Raw genomic sequence first — 21,776 nt, 5'->3', positions numbered from 1 at the left:
CTTTATCCGGTGAGAAATCGGAGGTGAAAGGCGGTGTGTGTGTTCAACCAGCCAGTGTTTATTCCTCAGAGGCTCTGCTTAAGGCAAACCAAGTTGGGTACAGCATCGTGAGACAGGCGTCCCATGATAAATGTCCTTTCTGAGACACTTTGTTTACTCAGGAGTCTGCAAACTGCCATGTCGCCTTTCAACTCCAGCAGCAGCTTAGCATTAGTTGTGCCGCTGTAAATATAGCTTTTCAAAACAAACGGAGAGCATCAAACATGAACATCCCCTCAAACCCTGTGGTACATTGATATACTTAGGCACATTTTACATGTTGCTTCTAATCCATCCGAGCGCATCTGTTGAAAATGCAGCTTTGACGGTGGGATGCAAGGCTTCTCCCACACATATTCAGTAATAGTTAAGATGCGGTGAAACACCAGCTTGAGCCTGCAGCTGTAGCTTCGGTTGTGACTGACACCTCCGATTCTAGCAGAGTGAACGTCACTCATTCTGATGGAAAGTATTAGATTCTTTTACTTATTGCACTCTAACCGAGAAGGAATAAAAACATATGTGTCATTTGATGGGCTCACTGTCCTGCATAGAAATTGCTGGCTGATTATATGCAGGGAAGGAACCACATGCTGCAAAAGGAGCTTCTGATAAATATTTGCATTAACTCTGCCACGTAGCTTTATAAGAGGCCCAACTCCTGTTGAAGAAACATAACCAAAGCTGATCCTTACTTTGTTTAGCTCTGAACTGGTGAGGAAATCCAGCTGCACTGATGAACTGATAACCCATTGAGGTTCTTTATATTATCCCATCCACATTTGTTATGGACAAGTAGCCTGTTCGAAGGCCTTTAATCAGTAATCATGGAATAAGCAATATCTCTTGCTGTGGCTAAAAGGATTACCAATTTGGCCATCATCTGGACAACAAATTGTATTTTTCAATTCAAATCAATTCGTCTTTCTTTCTATAGCACTTTTACAATGTAGATTGTGTCAAAACAGCTTCACATAGAAGATTAGAGTAAATTGAAACAGTGCCAGCTCAGTTTTTAGTATTGAAGTTCAGTTTAGTTTAGTGCACTGATGCGCAACTCCACGGGTCCTGAACCATGCAAGCCAGTGGCAACAGCATTAAGGAAAAAACTTTACCAATTGGCAAAAGTGAATAATTAAAAAACTTTGAGAGAAACCAGGCTCAGTTGGGCATGACCATTTCTGCTATGGCCAAACGTCTTGTGCAGAGCTGCAGTCTAGGCGTCGGAGGCTGGAGAACGCTGGACGTCCATCGTGGAGAAGCTGCAGGTGTGCAGGCTGTCCCTTTAGGATCACTGCGAGGACTCGTCTGTCACTGGGGTCTTACAAGGATCCTCCATTCCTCCATAACCACCATAGCAGCTGCTCGCGATACGGCCAGGTCCAGGATTATTGAAACCTTGGAAATAATAAACTTATAAAACCAATAACTTGAAATATGAAAGTGTTCTCGAAAGTGTTCTCATCATTTTGATGGTCCATTTGAGTATTAGTATAATGTCTGCTTAATATCTGCTGATACTGCTCCTTCAACAAACATTTAACTGACCATAAGAAACTTTGCAAGTACATGTCAACTTACACACAAACCCTAAGCCCAACCTAACAATCCAATCTAATCTAATGAGAATTAGTTGGCATGTAGATGCAATGTGACTTAAATTCAACAAACGGACCATCAAAATAAAGTGTGACCTTGTTTATTTTAATCCATGTTCTTTAAAAAAAATCTAATTTAACCTCTTAGCCAGGACAAACTTAAGGGATTTACACCTACCTAACTTTAAATAGTAACAGTTCTTGACGCTAGTGAGCTATAAACACAAATTAGGTATCATTTGACAGTCAAGAAGGCACTTTGAGCTTTAATACAGTCCATCTAAGTGTCCTTCTCTCCCTCACCATCAGAGCCACTTTCTCAAAAATGACCTTCCCAAACTAAAACAGTAACAGTCGCTGAATAATTTAGTCTACATTCACAGTTTGTGTATCTTTGGAATGAAGACACTTTGGGCTTTACTATCCATCATCTAGAATGTATAATACTCAAAATGAAATAAGTTAAAGATGCTTAAGCAAAGTTAAAAGAAATTGTACTGCACTAAACATGTTATTATATCATAAACAATCACTTGAAATTAGTCCTGGAGGAATACAGAAAAAAATAGTAAGTCAAAAGCCACACATCTCCTGAATAAATGTTTTGAAATTAATGGCAATGTCATAAATACAATTGGAGAAGCAGTTTGATGAACACATGTACTGAAGGTTTTGAACAAGTATTTTAGTAATTTCACATATCACTTTTTTTTCTAATTGTAAAATAATAGACATAAATGTATAGTAGCGATTTATTTAAGCACAAAAAGTACATTGTGTGAAATGATTTATTTTTGCCAACTCACTCACTGGCAGAAACAGCTTCTTAGTCTGGCACATCTTTTCCAGAGAGTTTGCTGTTGGCTGCTGCTCGAAACCCTCTCCACATCAGAGATTCGGCTACATGGTTGTACGTTTGTCCAAGGTGGATTAGAATGAACATCTGGATATACTGTAAAGAGGCAAAGCTGCAAAATAAAACTGGTACATAGAAATGATATACTGTGAGCTTGTAGGGCTTTTTGTAGAACTTTTTGATTGTTTATTTTGGAAACAGGCTTTAAGGAAGGATATGCATTTTTGTGAAGCAGGCAGCCATCCATGGCCATAGAGTGTTTGCAGCTTGTCAGAACATAAACTGCTGTATATATGCAGTATTAATTTATTCAGTGCCACCCTGAAGAGGCATAAGGTCTGCTTAAATGTAAATTTAACATGCATATCATAAAATTTGCTGCATAGGTTTGTAATGAGGCAACAAACACATGTCGTCTGCTGAGTATAAGGGTTTAATGCATGTTTATGCACTGTTCATATCACTTGGCTCTTACTGTAATTTACTCTATAGCTCATTAACTAATATAAAAATATGCAGCACTTAAGAATTTTTTTACAATCATCTACTCAATCAGTTACAATATTTTTATGATTATTTTGCACATGTATTTTTATTTATTTATTCATTCATTCATTCATTCATTCATTCATTCATTCATTCATTCATTCATTCATTCATTCATTCATTTATTTATTTACTCATTTCTTTTTTTATTTATTTATAATTTGCTTTATAATAAACATAACTCATAAAATAATAGGATTAACTTTAAATAACTTTAAATAAATCTTCACAGTGACCTTACATTTTTATGAATGTTTTAGTAAAGGTTGATCCTCTGGACTTATATAAAAATTGTGACAGCAACACTTAAATGCATTTATTTATTTATTTAGGTATTTTTGTTTTCTTATTTCTTCATTTATTTCTATATTTTTTCTGCTTCAAACTACTTATTTAAAATAAGCTGAATCAATGCAATTCTTGAGGTTTTTTTGAGACTGCTTAATTGTTCCGTGTTCAATCCACTTTAATTTGCAAAAACAATTAAGTTGACTTAGGTGAATTTTGCTGGGACAACTTAAAAAATTGTGTGGAACCCAGCATTTTTTGACATCTTTAATTAACACTCACTTCATATAATTGATTTCATGTTGTCTTCCCCTGACTTGTTTTTAAAGAGTGTTTAAAAATACTACAAACAGAAGAGTCAAGAAGAGACTCTCGGAGTGCTGAGCTCAGCTGGGTGTTTAATTATTAAGTCTGCCCAGTGAGTTGGTCCAAAACAAGTTCGAGCTGATGCAAGAGGGCAGAATCCCTCTCTCTCTCATCCCTTTTTAATTTTTTTTTCATCCGAGACTCATCAGAGAAGAACAAAGCTTCCATTTATGTCCCCTGTCGAGGCACACATGGCTAATGCACCATTACGTCCTCCTTTTTCGGGGCTTTCAGGACTTTGTGGTAGCACCGAGGACTCTTTTTTCTGTCTTTCCCTTCACGTTGCACCTCGACCCCAGCCTTTTTTCCCCTCTCTAATGTGTTCTCTCACATTCTGGCCCTGCTTTTCACCTTAGCCTCTTTCCTGGAGTTTTTGATGTGACGGCGCAGGCTGTGGTTTCAATCACAGGAGAGCTTTTACAAATAAGGTAAATGAATTCAAATTGCACACCGCCTGAAGGATGGTCGGAGGTGCCGGTTAGCAGTGTGGTCGATGTTTCCAGGCGTGCTTTGACTTGGTAAACGTTTGAGGATGTTTAAAGCCATGCAGAGGCTGTAGGACCCTGCTAATGCTAATGACCTTCAGTCACTCTGACGCTTATAAATGCTGCATGATGGATGGACATGAAATGGCTTAGTGGTTTGAGAAATGATGTTGTTAAATGCAGATTAGTCTGTTAGCTTAACCCTCAATCGTGCATTACCATAAAGAAATATAGCGCTTAGGCAATCTTGTGTTTTTCATATTTTAAATGCAAATGAGCATTGTGGTGCATTGATGCAACATGTTGTAAATATAAATGTTTTATCCATTTGATTATTACTGGATTGTGAAGAAGAAAAAACATCTTTTAAACTTTAATTTTACGTTGTGTTTCACTGATAGTGTAAATCTAACTTGAGCACTGAAAGATTAACTATAATTAAGGCATAATATTATTTATTAAAGTGGGTTTTTGCTAAAAAAAATTATAATCATTTCATTAATTAATTTGTTTGTTTTTGTTAAGTTTTAATAATAAATTTTGTGGTAAAAAAAGTGGTAAAAACCACTACAGTTGTTAAAATGACAGAAAAACACACAAAAAACATTTGGTCACTTTATTTTGATGGTTCTTTTTTAAGTTGCATTGCATCTATATGCCAACTAATACTCATTAGATTATACGTAGGTTACTGTAAGTCGATACATACTTGCAAAGTTTGTTATAGTCAGTTAAATGTCTGTTGAAGGAGCAGTATCAGCAGATATTAAGCAGAGAGTCTACGAATACTCAATTAGACCATCAAAATAGTGTTACCAAACATTTATTTGATATTTACTTTTGTATGTTTTAAACTTTGACAATACTCACAAAGAATTGTATAAATAAAAAATCTATTTCAAATTAGTTTTATCAATGCAATAAATTGATCAAAATGACAAAAAATACAATATTATGAAAATATAAAAAAAAATATTGTGAAAAAAATATATATTTTATGTGTATTAGTTATGCATGAATTTGAGCAAAATGACAGTAAAGTCATTTTAAAGGATTTTAAAAAGGTATTGAACATATCTTCACATATATAGCTGAAGTCAGAATTATTACCCCCCCCCCCCCAATTATTAGCCCACCTGTTTATTTTCCCCCCAATTTCTGTTTAACAGAGAGAAGATTGTTTTCAACACATTTTTAAATGTAATAGTTTTAATAACTCATCTCTAATACCTGATTTATTTTATGTTTACCAAGATGACAGTATATAATATTTTACTACATATTTTTCAAGACACTTTTTTACAGCTTAAAGTAATATTTAAAGGCTTAACTAATTAGGTTAACTCGACAGGTTAGGGTAATTAGGCAAGTCAAGTTAATGTGTGTGTGTGTGTGTATATATATATATATATATATATATATATATATATATATATATATATATATATATATATATATATATATATATATATATATATATATATATATATCTTAAAGGGGCTAATCATTTTAACCTCAAAATGTATTTTTTTCTTTTTTTTTTCAACTTTTATTCAAGTTGAAATAGACTTTCTCCAGAAGAAAAAATATTGTCAGACATACTGTTAGAATTTTCTTGCTCTGTTAAACACCATTTAGGAAATATTTAAAAAAGAATAAAAAATCAAAGGGGGGCTAATAATTCTGACTCCAACTGTGTGTATGTGTGTGTGTGTATATATATATATATATATATATATATATATATATATATATATATATATATATATATATATATATATATATGTGTGTGTGTGTGTGTGTGTATGTATGTATGTATATATATATACATATATATATATATATATATATATATATATATATATATATATATATATATATATATATATAAATATATATATATATATATATATATATATATATATATATATATATATATATATATATATATATATATATAGTTAAACTTCTGCAGGTCATGGTAAATAAGACTAAAGTCATACAAGAGATTGAATCTGACAACACTGTCACTCTCTCATTTTCTTGGGTATCAATCACAATCCAATTATTACATAATACTTCATCAAAATGTATAAAAATATCTAACATGATATGTACTCGTATCCCTCACATCCTTGTTTGCATTCGCATCAAGCTAAATAAGTAATCCGCTTTCACTAAAGTTTGCTTCATCTCAGGTTATTTGACAACTCCCTACTTCACGTTGTGGATGTTGATGCATCGAGTTCTCCATGTAACATTAGCACAGAGCCGTTTCTCACCTCTCGGGGCATTAAAAGTGGCCCTCAACCCTCAGGCTAAAGTGCTCTCTCACCAAATAGTGCATCAGTGCCCACTTTTAACCTGCCAAATGTGAGATACACACAGGCTCTTCGTCTCTCACAGCCTTCTTTATCTCCAAAAGAAGAGCGTGCTGATCATTTCAACCAACAAGACTGAAGACATTTCTTTTATTCGATTTCTTACCCAAATCCCTCACAGCCCTCGAGTTTAGATCTCGAAGGCATTGTCGAGGAGTTCAGTTAACATTCTAGTCTATGCTTGAAAGCAAATGAAAGTGTATGCCGAGTATAAGGGTTTAATGCACATTTATGCACTGTGTCATATCACTTAGCTCTTACTGTAATTTACTCACTAGCTCTCTTTCTTCTTCTAGCTAAGAGAAACATATGCGCCACTTTAAGAGCCCCTTTTTTGCATTATAAGGTCATATTTTGGTTTGGGGGGGTCTCCAACAACAGGCTGATATGCATGCAAGGTCAAAAAACACTTTCATTGTCTTATAATATGCATTTATTTTTAGCTAATTATCCCAATGACTCCCATATAATTAGTTTAGAGATTCATTTGTTCCCAAACCCCACCTTAAGCGCGAAGCTAATCTGAGCTGATTGATGTGATGACCCAGTCTGTTATGATTGGCTGACTGGGTTCAGTGCAAAACAGAGAGAAACGCCCACCACGGCTATGAAGTAGCATGCAGAGTATGCAAGATATCAATGCAGGAATGCAATAAAGCAATGCAGTTAAACACTAGCATATTGCTCTTCTCTTAAACCTAACCCCAAGTAATAACAACAAGACACATTCTGTATTATTCAGACAGTGGCAAAAGTTGAGCTATTTTGAAAATTGTGAAAATGTAAGCAACAGCTGATGGTGGCCATAGCAAAGTCAAATAACAGAGAATCGCGAGTTCAGAAGAAGAAACTGGACCATATGAATAGTAACAGTTACTGACAAAGTCCTTGTCAAAGTCTAACAAATTCCCATACTAATAGTCTCTGCTGCTTCTTCCTTTAATATCAAATGGCTGGCGAATCCTGCATTGCAGCGTAGGTTACTGTATCAAAAATCAGAAAAATGACAGGAACAAACACAGCACTAGGTTGTCTATACTGTGGTAATGTTGTCAAAATGAACTTTAAGCCTTTATTCCCAGCAGCTGAGTCTCCATCTGTCAGTGATCATCAGCTTGATCAGTCTTGTGATCCCCCGCACTCTGCTAGTGTCTGAAGGGATAGACACGTTCACGTTTTACCAGAACCATGGTGATGTACCATATCAACGTTGACATGTTCAAGCAAAAGATCCGAACCTAACACGATTCATTTGTTCGACTCTGAGTCGACTATTTTGTTAAAGAATCAATAGTTTTAATCACAGTGCACTTCAGATTTAAACCTCAGCTGGATGTTTTCATTCAGTTAGTGCTGTGCTACACACTGCAGAGAAGTTCATTTTCAAAAAACCATAATAGGGGCTCTTTAATTTTAAAATTTTAAAGTTAAATTTTAACTCTTTAAAAATGTTTATGACTTTTTTAAAGTAAAAGTTGTTCCTCTGAACTAATATGAGACCACCAAGATTGACAGAATTCATTTTATTTGATTTCTTCCCCAAATCCCTTGCAACCCTCAAGTTTCGATCTCGAAGGCATTGTCGGGCACTTCAGTTAACTTGTCTTGTCAAAAAAAAGCAAATACATTTTTTTTTTCTTTTTTACCAAGCATCTACTAAATTTGTTAAAATATTTTTAATGATTATTTTGCATGTACATTTTGAAGTATAACCGCCATGTAGATTATAGCAGAGGACAATGACTTATTGAATCAATCCACTTATTTATTTATTTATTTATTTATTTATTTATTCATTTATTTATTTATTTATTTTTTCATTTATTCATTTATTCATTTATTTATTTATTCATTTACTTATTTACCACTGATGAAATAATCCTGATAGGATAACGTTAAATAGACGTACACAGTGACTTTAAAATATATACATTACATTTTTATGATTTTTTTAACGTAAAAGTTGATCCTCTGAACTAATATGAGACCACCAAGATTGACAAAATTCATTTTATTTGATTTCTTCCTCAAATCCCTTGCAACCCTCGAGTTTAGATCTCGAAGGCATTGTCGAGCACTTCAGTTAACTTGTCTTGTCTGTGCTTGAAAGCAAATGAAAGCATATGTAAAAGCGATCAATTATTTACATCATCTGAAAAAAAAAAAAAGATCAGTCTGGTTCCCTTTCATCTCCGATGAACATGTTAGCGTTTCAGCGACAACGGCGTTCACACTTATGAAGCTTTTTGATTCGCTGTGCGGCGTCTGTCTGTTTATCAGTGGTGGGTGTGATTTCTTATTCACAAGGAGATTGCTTTGGATATTTCAATAAGAGCGGAGGAAATGTCAGCCTCTCCGTCCTCGTCATCTCTGCGGGCATCACTTTGTGGCCTTATCACAGATTGATGGGGAAAACAGGCTCTCCTCTAAGCGTTGTCAATCAGAAGCTCCTGTAAACATTACATATTCACAGCTGGACTCTTGTGGGTGTACGTAAATGTCAATGGACAGCCTTGTTTTATCAAGATGATGGTGTGGCCCACAGGGGGCAAAGTTTGCAGGTGGTGTGTGCCCCCTGGGGGAGCCTGTAGGCATGGCAAATTATTGCTTGTTGAAGTTTCAGCATGCACTGCAATAATCTGCTGTTGTATTACATTTTTTGCTATTCAGCTTAAATGATGCTCCAAACTTAATTTGAGCTCAGGATAGCAATGCTACATTTCTAGTAATATTTGTCTATGGGCAAATCAACATTAAGTGTTGAAACATTTAAACAATTCCATGCGTGTTTAATAAAAAGGTCAGGAGAGGGTTTTCTTTAATGTCAAAAATCTTAGTAATTTATTGGATACAAATAAATAATTTGATTCACAGAATTCTGGTATCCTCAATGCAATGCAAAAATTGCATTCAGGAGCTATGCAACAATTTAAATTTTCTGACTAGAGCTTTTATACGCAGCTGATATTATTAGGAGGAGTTTAGTGGAACTTGTCACTTGTCAATCGTTCTCCAGTCCTCCATTGGCCGCACCCATACATACATCCTCTTTTTTTACGAATTCTCTGCACAACATTAAAAGACTTCACAACTGCACTTTTTGTTCATTTTTTAACCCATCTCTGCTCACAGGAAGTTTAGCTGCAGATCTAAAACAACCCAGCATATCACACTCAAGAGAAAAAGTTAATATATCACCTTTAAGCAATACAAATAGAATGGTTCAATAAAAAACGAGACAAAAATAATACTTTTTTTTCCCAACATAAATACTCCTATTTAATGTAATTTAAGTAACAACTTTTATACTTAAGTAATAATTATTGATAATGCATTAACTATCTTGCAAGAAAACAAGATTATATTATATTTATGTGTTAATAAAACTTGTCATGCACTGATAGCTATACTGATAATTGATTCCAGTGTACAAACATTGTTTGTAAATGTACTCTGTCAAATGTAGATATGAAATATATTTTAAAATCTGTACGCTATATTTTAAGAAAACTCCAAACATACTATTTTTATATCTATTATGTCCTAAAGTAGTGGAGCAAATACACAGGCATTATTTGTGTCATTTTAATATTCTTTAGTTGTTAAATTCAATTGGTAATATACAAATGCAGTATAGACATTTCCACATTCAAGCATTTTACATAGTGGGTTTAAACAGATTGACCTTTTACAGTAGATTTACTTTACACTCATGGCCTCAATATATTATTTTCACTTACCATAACAAATCCTTAAGTTCAGCATTAGCAACTTACATTTTGTTAAATCAGTTTAAAAATCAGTGAATCCCTAACTGTGGACTCACTCTGAGTGAATCACTTGAATCAGTGAGTCGTTAACCGCAGACCTTGCTCTATGTGGATCGTTTGAATCAGTAAGTAATAGGCTTACTATGAGTGGCTCATTTGAATCAGTGAGTTGTTAACTGGAGACTTTGTTCTGTGTGGCTCAATTGAATCAGTGAGTTGTTAACTTGAGACTTTGCTTTGTGTGGATCATTTGAATTGCAATGAGTGGCACATGGTCTTCACTGTATCACAGTGGGTAGCACAATGGCCTCAAAGCAAGAAGGTTTCTGGTTTGAGCCTTGGCTGGGTCAACTGGGATTTCTGTCTGAGTTTGCATGTTCTTGCTGTGTTCGCTTGGATCTCCTCCAGGTGCTCTGTTTTCCCCCACAAGTCTAAAGACATGTGCTATAGGTGAAATGGGTAAGCCAAATTATCTGTGGTGTATGTGTGTGAATGAGTGTGTATGGATGTTCCCCAGTGATGGGTTGCAGCTAGAAGGGTATCCGCTGGGTAAAGCATATGCTGGATAAGTTGGCAGTTCATTCCTCTGTGGCGACCCCAGATTAATAAAGGGACTAATCCAAAAAGAAAATAAATGAATGAATGAATGTGTGGCTCATTTGAATCAGTGAGTCGTTAACTGGAGACTTTGCTCCAAGTGGTTCATTTGAATCAATAAGTAATAATTGACTCACTATGAGTGGCTCATTTGAATCAATGAGTCGCTAACTGGAGATTTTGCTCTGTGTGGCTCAATTGAATCAGTAAGTAATAGACTCAATATGAGTGGCTCATTTGAATCAGTGAATCATTAACTGGATACCTTGCTCTATGTGAATCATTTGAATCATAAGTAATTGGCTCACTATGAGCGGCTCATTTGAATCAGTAATTCCTTAACCGGAGACTTTGCTCTATCTGGATCATTTGAATCATAAGTAATTGGCTCGCTAGGAGTGACTCATTTGAATCAGTGAGTTATTGACTCCTGAACAGTTGCATCAGATATGTTCAATTCACAAATTAAAACATTCATTCTGGAATGTGAACTGATTCAGCAGATTAACTGAAAAGATTCTGCTCCTCCTGACCATTTTACTGGTTGATAAATAAAATACTTTAAAAAATGTAGTGAAGTTCAAAAGTACAACAATTTGTTATGAATTGTAGTGAAGTAAATGTTTCCTAAAAATACTCGGATAAAGTATAGATACTCAAAAATTGTACTTGGGTAAAGTAGTGTCAGTACATTTGTTGGGTTATTGTCCATCTGGTATCTGTGGCACATATTGAATGTAGTTGTACAGATGTTCCAGAACGCATCAGTATCTGATAATCTGTTCTTTCTGTCTGCAGTTGTGTGGCTGTGGGCTGCTGGGAGTTGGAATCTGGCTGTCTGTTTCTCAAGGCAGCTTCGCCACCTTCTCCCCCTCCTTCCCCTCTCTCTCCGCTGCCAACATGGTCATCGCCATAGGCGCCATCGTCATGGTGACGGGCTTCCTCGGTTGCCTGGGCGCCATCAAGGAAAACAAGTGCCTGCTTCTGAGCGTAAGTTTTGCCACTCCTACACACGTTTACATTCCTGAAGTGTGAAGACAAACTAATAGAACTGAATGAAACTGTATATAGCAGCATACAAATAGTCAAACTATAGTTGAAGGGGTCATGTGCTTTTTACTGGTCCTTTAGCCTCTGTTTATGCATGAAAGGTCACATCACAATATTTAAAAGGTTTATAATTTTGACTTAATGGGGTGAGGACTAGTTGAGTTTCCTTAGTAGATCTAGTTTCAGAGGTCTAATATTTACTGATATATACTGATTTTTTTTTCAAAGTTTGCAAGACAAAACAAACAAAAGACAAAGAAACATCCAAATGTGAATTAGGTGCATTTCTATCAAACTGTCATAGCAGCTGACCGTAGTATTGGTCATCGACATTAAGCAAGGCAAGCATAATGGAAACAGCTGAGTAGTCACATGGATGTAATGTTTGCTATATTATAGTTTATTTAGGTCAGTGGTCTTCAACATTTTAATCACCACGGACCGGTCAACAGTTGACCATTTTTCTGCGGCTCGGTGGAGGGGGGAGTGAGTACAATACGTAGATTGATAGGCGACCTTCAACCATTTTCTCAGAGGACGACAAGCTGAGAAACTTTGATGCAACTCTGATACAAGCTTTATTTATGAAGAAAATTAAAAAGCACTGTGTGTTCTGTGTTTGTCTAAGATAATTAGTTTATTAAAATGTGTATATTCCATACAAAGTATAAAGCTGATCATTCAGTTCTCATCACATGACTCGCGTTGCGCTTGTGGCATTCTAAAAGGTTTTGAGGTTTTCAAGTGGGTGCACCCATAGGAAATAACGAACTTGTGTGCAGAAAAGACGCGATACAGTTTGTGAACGGCCCCTGCCGTCATTTGCGATCTCCAGCAGTTGATCTTTTCTTGCTTAGATATGTTAAATTTGTCGCCTCACAACAAGAAGGTCGCTGGTTCGAACTTCGGCTCAGTTGGCGTTTCTGTGTGGAGTTTGCATGTTCTCCCTGCGTTCGCGTGGGTTTCCTCTGGGTGCTCCGGTTTCCCCCACAGTCCAAAGACATGAGGTACAAGTGAATTGGGTTGGCTAAATTGTCCGTAGTGTATGAGTGTGTGTGTGAATGTGTGTGTGGATGTTACCCAGAGATGGGTTGCGGCTGGAAGGGCATCCGCTGCGTAAAAACTTGCTGGATAAGTTGGCGGTTCATTCCGTTGTGGTGACCCCAGATTAATAAAGGGACTAAGCCGACAAGAAAATAAATGAATGAATGAAATATGTTAAATTCACCTGATTTCTTGACAAATGGGTTGCAGATCTGTTTCTTGGCCATTTGTTGGTCCTTCACTGGGCCTTTTTCCCTTTGCAAAGAAACTTTCCAAAGATCTCTGTTTCTTATTCATTTTGCTAGCTTATTGGTTAAATTTTAACGCTTACGTGACAGAGATGTAACTGAGAGAATACGGTAATTTTTTTTTAAATCAAACATTTTTCAAAATAATCGATCGTTCAGTCTCAGATAATGAATAAAACTGAAATAATTAATAATTGATCTACGGACCATTACCAGTCCATGGCCCAGGGGTTGGGGACCACTGATTTAGGTAATTCTTTTCTATTTCAATTTCACAAACCCCTTTTCACACAAGTCCAAAACCACTTTAAGCGAATGTAAAAACATCTTCTTTTTTTTTTCTTTTTTTTTTTTACAAATTAACGGGTTTTCATTGAACAATTTGTTTGCATTACTCATTTCTCATGCGACAGTTCAGAATGTACATTAACACAGGGTGATGGAGACCCAACTATTACCAAACATAACTAACAATGTGTGGATTTTTGTTTTGTTTGTATTTGACAGTTTAGGCAAAAGAAAACTTGGTTGAATGTCACCTGAAGTTTCTGTTTGTGCACTATGTGTATTTCCACTGAGAAATCCATATGTCAGCAATTTAAATTTACAGTTTTTGTTTTTTAATGGAGCTACTGAAACAAGAGCTGTAAAGACTCTTCTAGCAGTAACTCATTTGTTTGTAAAGAGACTTGCACATTAAAAAAAAATATATTATTATTATAAGTATTATTATTATTATTATTATTATTATTATTATTATTATTATTATTATTATTATTATTATTATTATTACCATTATCATTATCATTATTATTAATATAATTTATTATTATGATTATGATTATGATTATGATTATGATTATGATTATTATTATTATTATTATTATTATTATTATTATTATTGTTATTATTTTTGAATCACATTATTATTATTATTATTATTATCATTTAATAACATTATTATTATTATTATTATTATTATTATTATTCAACAAAAAAAAACATATTTACTGCTTTGTTTAATAAATAATCTATTAGGATTTGAAACTTTACAGACTCATTCTTACTACACCTGAAAGTTGTGTCTTGATAAAAAGCAAATTATGGCCTATTAAACATCTTGCGTTCAGTTGTATGTTTGTGTGAATAAAATAACACAATGACAGCCGTATATAATAAAAGCAGTCATCATCATCACAGTACTCTCCTTATTGAAAAAAGTATGGTGCTAAATTGTATAATCAACCATTTTCACAGTCACTTTTTGTGACTACGAGTTTTCCTACATCATTGTGCTCATTTTACATCCTTTTTATTCATCTCCTCGCATAAATCAATTATTTTTGCCTTTAGAATCAACATTTCATGTCCTTTATTTATACAGTGAGCAGATGTGTAAGAAGTGGGATAATGTACAGCCGGCGAGTCCATCTCAAAATAAGCCCCGTCAGGATGGACTGAATTATGCCTTATGAATAACTTTTTTAATGCATTATACATACAGGCTTAAAGTAAACTGTGACCAGAGAGCTTTGCTAATTATCAGCATTGCAAAATAGGTCTCCTCATTGGACTCAGGGGTTTTGGTTTCAATACAAGAGTTAAACCACATGCTTTTATAATTTTCCCCCCTTTTTGACTGTTCTTTCTCTTTGATTTCCCCCTCATTCTCAATCCCTCCCTCCACCACCACCACCAATCATTCGGCTAATGGTGTTAGACACAGTCTAATTGAAAAAGGTTGTCGCTCGCTGTGCTTTTCTGCCATTTACAAGAGTGAATAATACATCTGCCTCAATGTCATTCTGCTTTGTTCTGGCATATGCACTTGTGGGCTTGACATAGGATTCCAAACAAGCATCATTTTGTTCAATTTATTTAGTACAATTAACACAAGTCACATTTAGTTCAGTTCAAGTATATGAAGTGACGTTTGGAGAATTCATAATCCAGTCAAACCTGGAATCATCATCACCATACCCCTGTATCATTACTTTTTAATGCCAGTCTTCGGTTCATACGGTTCTCTAAATGCCTGTTAGATGGGATGGAGTAAATTTGAATTGCTTGACCTTTAGATTTCACTATCTGCGCTGTATATACGCGTTGTCCCAAAGTCTGAGGGAGAGTGAGACATCAGAGAGGAGTTTTCACGTCACTGGATTTGAGATCTAAGCAGTCAGGCCTGTGTTTCTGGATGTGGCGTAGCACTTTCTTCCCTGAGAGGTCTAGGAAGGAAGAACCATCAAAGCTTTTGCAGTCTTCACATCCATTCCTTCAACTTTGCCCCAATTTACGTATCCCATATGGCCCAGAGCAGTGAGTAAAGTCATGGCAGAGCAGACATATACACACATTGTCATTCAGCGCTTGGCGAGGCCACACGTAGACAACACAATCATTCTCGCCTTCCTTTAATGGCGGAAGGGAACTTGTTTTGCGAACCTGTCAATGTGGAGGTTCAATAAACAAGTGTCTTAAAGTTTTTCAGATGGCCCGAATCTGCGTCTCAGATGGGATTTGACAGGAGCGGTCATCAGGAGATGACTGGAAAATGTATCGAGCACTCAGCGAAATAATGTTTACTGGCTGACAGGCGCATGCTGTGTGGAAGGCTGTGTAAATATTTAGCTGAAGAAGTGAAACAGAATGAGAGGGAGAGAGCGAGTGTGGAAAGCTGAGATGATTCATTCAGACAGGTCTTTCCCTGTTTTTCTTTTTTTTTCTCAATCGTATCGCTCACTTCCTTTCTTTGTGTATTTTCTTTTTACAGTTCTTCATTGTCTTGCTGATTATTCTGCTGGCTGAGCTGATTTTGCTCATTCTTTTCTTCGTCTACTCTGATAAGGTAAGCCAATTGTATCTTCTACAAATGATTATTCTTCATTTCCATGCAAATCCCACTATCTAATCTTTAATTAGCAGTGATTTCTAAGGCTTTGATTTTGCATGGTGGACAGTCTAGCAGTATTGCACCACATCCTAAATAGGCATGATGTAAATCATCAAATGATATAAATCCCTTTTATGTAAATCTTCCTTTTTGTCTCAAACAAATAAGTAAGTGGGTAGCGTATGGTCATAGGGAGTGCTTAATTTGTAAATGAATAATTCCGGGAACAAAACCAGGAAATAAAAGTTACCGTGACCAGCGTCCATCAAACCATTTCAGTTTTCCCGGAACATGATGATAACGGTGATAGCTCAAAAAAGAACATCACATTTGAATTTTTTGTGCCATATTTAACATTATAGGTCAGTCATGGTTAAAATCATGTAGCTACAAACATAAAACGTACAATCTCTATTCAGTTCATTTCACTATTATGTGCCAAGTAAAAAAAATAATAATAATTAAAGGATTCAATCTGTCTAATATTCAAGAGCCCACAGTTACCTTTTCTGTCATGTTTTCTGGCTGACTTGAGATCGCTTTGCTTACCATCCTCATCCATTCGCACAGTTTCATCATCTCAACATCTCTTTTGATCAGGCTTATTATTAGATTTAGATATTAGACTGCATCTTTGCCTTTTTGAAAATACAAATATTATTTAGGCCACTATGCTATTATTTATTTTCGCAGCTCATTCTACATGAAACAATAACCACCACCCAATGAAAGTGATTGTAAACATAAGAAAGATGATCGGCAGAAAAGATTGTTGAGGGCCATCATCCACACAGCCTTTGTGCTCATTTTCTCTTTCTCCCACACATTCACACACACATACATGCGTGCACATAGGTATTCACCACGCACAAGTTCATGCCGGATCCATTAAAATAAATCCTGGAACACAAAACACGAATATCTGACATTTTCCGGAACAGGATAAGGCAAGATGTGGCTCAAATTAAGCACTGGTCATAGGTTTAAGAACTGATCAAATGTACAGTACATGTGCATTTTGATGCAATATAATTTGCTTTTGGTTGCGTCTATCAAAGATATAAATGTAAGTTTATGTATTAGCCCAATCCCAATTCTACCCCTTAGCCGTTCCTCTCATGTGAGAGTAGCTGTGTGTATAATTATCTTTAGCTTGAAGGCGTAGGGCTAAGGGGAAAGGCTAGAGAGCCCTTCAAACTCATATTTTTCAAAACCACACTCGAAACGAAGGAGTAAGAAAATTTCCCAAAATACAGCAGCTACAACGGCAGCATGGCTGCACATGGAAGTCAGAAGATGCACAAATTACTATTTTTGTCATTATTACGAATTTTTACAACAAAAAGCTTCTAGTTTAATACAGTTAAAACGACGTTCATGATTTGCCGTCATGATTAAAAAATAAGATTGAAACAATGCTAAATTTAGCTATTCATAATACATATTAATAACTGTATAGTAGTCATACCTGTCAACCCTCCTGTTTTTCCCGGGATTCTCCCGTATTTTACAGTTCTATCCTGCTATCATCCCGTAAAGGTATGTTACTGTATTTCTCCCGTATTTTAAGTCTTTCTCAGAAGGGTGGCAAATAAACATTAAAGAGCCGAGCCTCCCTAAACCACCAGGGGCCGCCCCTTGCTCTTAAATGTAAGTGTTCTGTGCTTTCACTTTGTTTAGGCAGGAAAACACTTTGAAATAAATATAAAAATGGGACGATTCCCTTTCATTTTCATTACAATTCTCTTCATATGCAATTCTCAAAACAGTCATATAGCGGTGCGTGACTGTCAGCTGACGCACTCCACAGTGATAAATAGACTGGATTAGTTGGGAATAGTTTCCCAAACGAATTCTGTACACGCGATTTGAAGCGGAGTGAAAATGGGTTTTGGGTGCGTGTTTAAACAGACATACACACATAATTAATAATAATAATATCTAAAGATGTCAATCTTGGTGGGGGTTTTAGTCAAACACAACTAATTTCACTTTAAATGAGCATAAAAAGTTAGGAAAGCAATCAAATGCTTTCATTATAACATTAGATGTGTGTATTTTTAAAGTGACACCTGTTATTAATTGTAATCAAACAAAAAACTAAATAAATGAGAGATTTATTTGTTGCTCGTTAATCAGAATATGCATGATGAACCGTTTGCCAATGTATTTGCTGCTAATGTATACTATTTATTTGTTCTTTTGTAAATATTAATAATAAAACAATACTGACCATTTAACTGTTTATTTCCAAAGAAACAGCTCCAAATTAACATATTTAGTCATTTGAGAGTTTTTTAAAAAGGGGGTTGGGGGGGATCTCTTATTATGATGGGCATATCCCTTATTTTCGCATCCCAATGTTGACTGGTATAATAGTAGTACCACAACATATTTTCACATCTGTCACTCGATGACACTCAAATAACTTGTCACAAAGGTCTATTGGCTTGGAATCAGCTTTGAAAATGTGTCTGGTATAATGTTAATGTTGTTTATGGTGTGTTTACATAGATGAAAATGGTCACAGTGTAAATGCAAAGTACAGTTACAACATTATTGCCACATTATATTGTTATGATGACATGATATCATTGCCTTCAGTGATTTCCTGAAGATAAATACCAAAAAAAAACTCAACTGGAATAACTACAGCAGTCGCCGTCCTCAATCTCATAAGAGCTCGCAATGACATATGAGGTCGTGTGCGGGTGTTTTAGTAGTTTCCCATTTCTTAGGGGCAAAATTTGAAGCCTGTCCCTGAAGGGGACGGGGTAGGGGGGTACAAAAATAGAATTGGGATTGGGCCATAGCCACATCTACATTAAATGTTAATGCTCAAAATGCATTTCCTTAAAGCTGTTCCAAACCTGTTGAACAGAAATAAGATATTTTGAAGAACGCTGAAAACCTGTAACCATTGACTATTTGTTTTTCTTACTATGGAAGTTCATTATTACATCATTATTTAACAGAATAAAGAAACTAATAAAGGTTTGAAGCCACTTGAGGAAGAGAAACAGACATTTTCATGTTTATTTCTGTCTGAGCTATTCCTTTAAACTTCAATTATTGATTTGAAAAAATGTTTTATTATAATTTATGCACGTCTTCTTGCATAACAAACAAACATCCACCTTGAGTAAGTGTATGCAATTTTTATGCACCTTTTTTCCTTATGTAATATCTCCATAAAATGTGCATAAAATATGTAGATGGAAACCCAGCATTTGGGTTTTCAAGCAAGCCGTCCTATTTCCCAGCTTAATCAGGTCAGCGAGCTCTTTAAAGAGCAGCCGCCCCTCTTGTCTTTGTCAGTGCAGGTTAAAAGTTTTCATCGCCAGGCTAGGACTCAAAGGTCAGCGGTCACCATACACAACAAGGCCTAATCCTGGCCAGTTGTCACCAAGTAATTGGCGCTGAGCTCTTTCTCGGTCAATCCTTCCACCTGCCTTAGTGGTCAGGCTGTTTCTCATGGCCTTCAGGGTAGCATACACGCACAGAAGTGGAAGCAATATAGTGCCCACTGGAATGTCTAAAACAGAGCAATTTGACCTCTCGACACCATGCAGACCCAAGTGGATTACTACCCACCCAGCGCACACAGACATCCTGTTTCCTCTATGTTGGAGTCACAAACGTCACCAAACAGATGCTTTCAGAGTGTGCATTGCATGGCCTCCTTTTCAAGGGCGCTTCCCAAAAGTGCGACAGGATGCTTGGAGGTGTTAAATCCCGTCAAGGATTTCTGGGTGGTTCATTATTCACTCAGTTTGCCACGCTCTCTGTGGAAGCTAAAGTAATTCACTTACCCACAATCCATTTAGAGATTAGGATCTGCCTATCTCCGAGGTACGAGGACTGCCTGGTTGTCTTATCGGAGCGTGTAACTCACACTCAAGCATAGACCGCAAACCGATGTTGCGTTTTAGTGGCAAAACGACTGCCACATTTTCCCGAGCACACTACATGTTTCTCTGCTTACTCTCATCTGTGTTAGTTTGTTTTTGCAACTACATTTTGTGCTTTGCATTGTGTGGAGATACAAGAGTTTACTTTTATATGTGACCCCTGAGCCACAAAATCAGCCTTACAGTACATACTTTGGGTACAGTACCCAAAAAGGCATTGCATGGGTCACAACTACCGGCTATGCTTTAATGGCCAAAAAGATTGTGCTCCATAAAGATGTTTTGTAATCCTCCTACTGTAAATATTGCACATTTTAACCCCTTCAGACCATGTGTCCATTACAATGGACATCAGGTCAGCCTATTTTTTATGGTTCCTGAGCATTTCATCTAATTTAAAGCTTGCAGTCCATGAGAGTGGATGATGGCGATAAGACTCGGGATATTGTAATTTGATAAATACACTTTACTGAAGAGCAGAATGGCGTCACTTCACTCCATACACAGACGTACGCCACATTTACAATGTTTTTATTCAGATTTATTGATATGTTTGCCAATATTTTATAGATTGTATGTAAAAAAATTATAATAAAAAAGAGGTATTGCACTTACTAACTAAAGTTTAAAATCTTTTGTAACATTGTAAGCTTTAGATCAGGATTTTTTCAAATATGTCTGTCCTTTAGGATGGACAATTGGTTTCAGATCTGTTACTGGACTTAAATCTCCAGTATTGCTGATTAAACTTTTTTATATATATAAAAAAATGATATTGATGTATTCATTTATTGCTGAAACACCTTCATATGCAGAATAAACAGATCTTGACGTTCTTGAGCATTAAGCAGATGGAAATATCTCAGATGTGGAAATCATGTGGAGTGATGAGGAAGATGAAGATAAAGTTTTCTAAAAAACAAGGTGGAATCCGTACCTCAAAAACCACAAAATTAAAGTAAAAATGTTACAATCTTAATGTTTGGGGTTTTAAAAAATAGATTTCAAGATTAAACCAGCAATCATTTTTATTTTTTTTATTTTAATATTATTATTATTTTTATGTTGGTGTAATATTCAGGAATTACAATAGTTCTGACCTGATGTCCAATGTAATGCACACACACACACACACACACACACACACACACACACACACACACACACACACACACACACACACACACACACACACACACATATATATATATATATATATATATATATATATATATATATATATATATATATATATATATATATATATATATATATATATATATGTGTGTGTGTGTGTGTGTGTGTGTGTATGTATATATATATATATATATATATATATATATATATATATATATATATATATATATATATATATATATATATATATATATATATATATATATATATATATATGTGTGTGTGTGTATATATCATATATATCATTTTGGTTCATTACCTGGTCAAGTTTCTTCTTTCTGTTGGAGACAAATGAAGATATTTAGAAAAAAGTTTGTTTCTGGGACATTCATTGAATTTTTTGGAGGTTGATGGGTCCCATTAACAATACTTCTTCAATATATCTCATTTTGTGTTCAACAGAAGGAAGCAAAGCATTTAAATACAAACACAAGGTTTAACTACAAATGAAGTAAAGTAAATAGTAAGTAAATTTTTGGGTAAAATTTTACTTTAAGGCTGGGGTTG

The 21,776-nt window shown here is 35.4% G+C and overlaps 1 protein-coding gene across 8 annotated transcripts in view; it reads left to right on the top strand.

The window, feature by feature from the left end:
• tspan9a (tetraspanin 9a) overlaps positions 1–21,776 on the top strand; it is a 390,559-nt gene that overhangs the window by 330,343 nt on the left and 38,440 nt on the right. For 4 of the 8 annotated variants that reach the window (XM_087293026.1, XM_087293025.1, XM_087293027.1 and 1 more), the window contains 2 exons: positions 11,725–11,916; positions 16,042–16,116. In XM_087293026.1, the coding sequence (XP_087149152.1) occupies positions 11,725–11,916; positions 16,042–16,116 (267 nt within the window). Of the gene's footprint in view, positions 1–11,667; positions 11,917–16,041; positions 16,347–16,420; positions 16,545–21,776 lie in introns of those variants that run through there. The other 4 variants (XM_087293028.1, XM_087293030.1, XR_015514757.1 and 1 more) reach the window with 3 other exon arrangements.

This window comes from Danio rerio, chromosome 18, assembly GCF_052040795.2.
Source record: "Danio rerio strain M-AB ecotype USA chromosome 18, GRCz13ab, whole genome shotgun sequence".
NCBI classification, from domain to species: domain Eukaryota; kingdom Metazoa; phylum Chordata; class Actinopteri; order Cypriniformes; family Danionidae; genus Danio; species Danio rerio.
The sequence above is the reverse complement of the archived record's forward strand: the minus strand, read 5'-3'. Positions and strand labels throughout refer to the sequence as shown.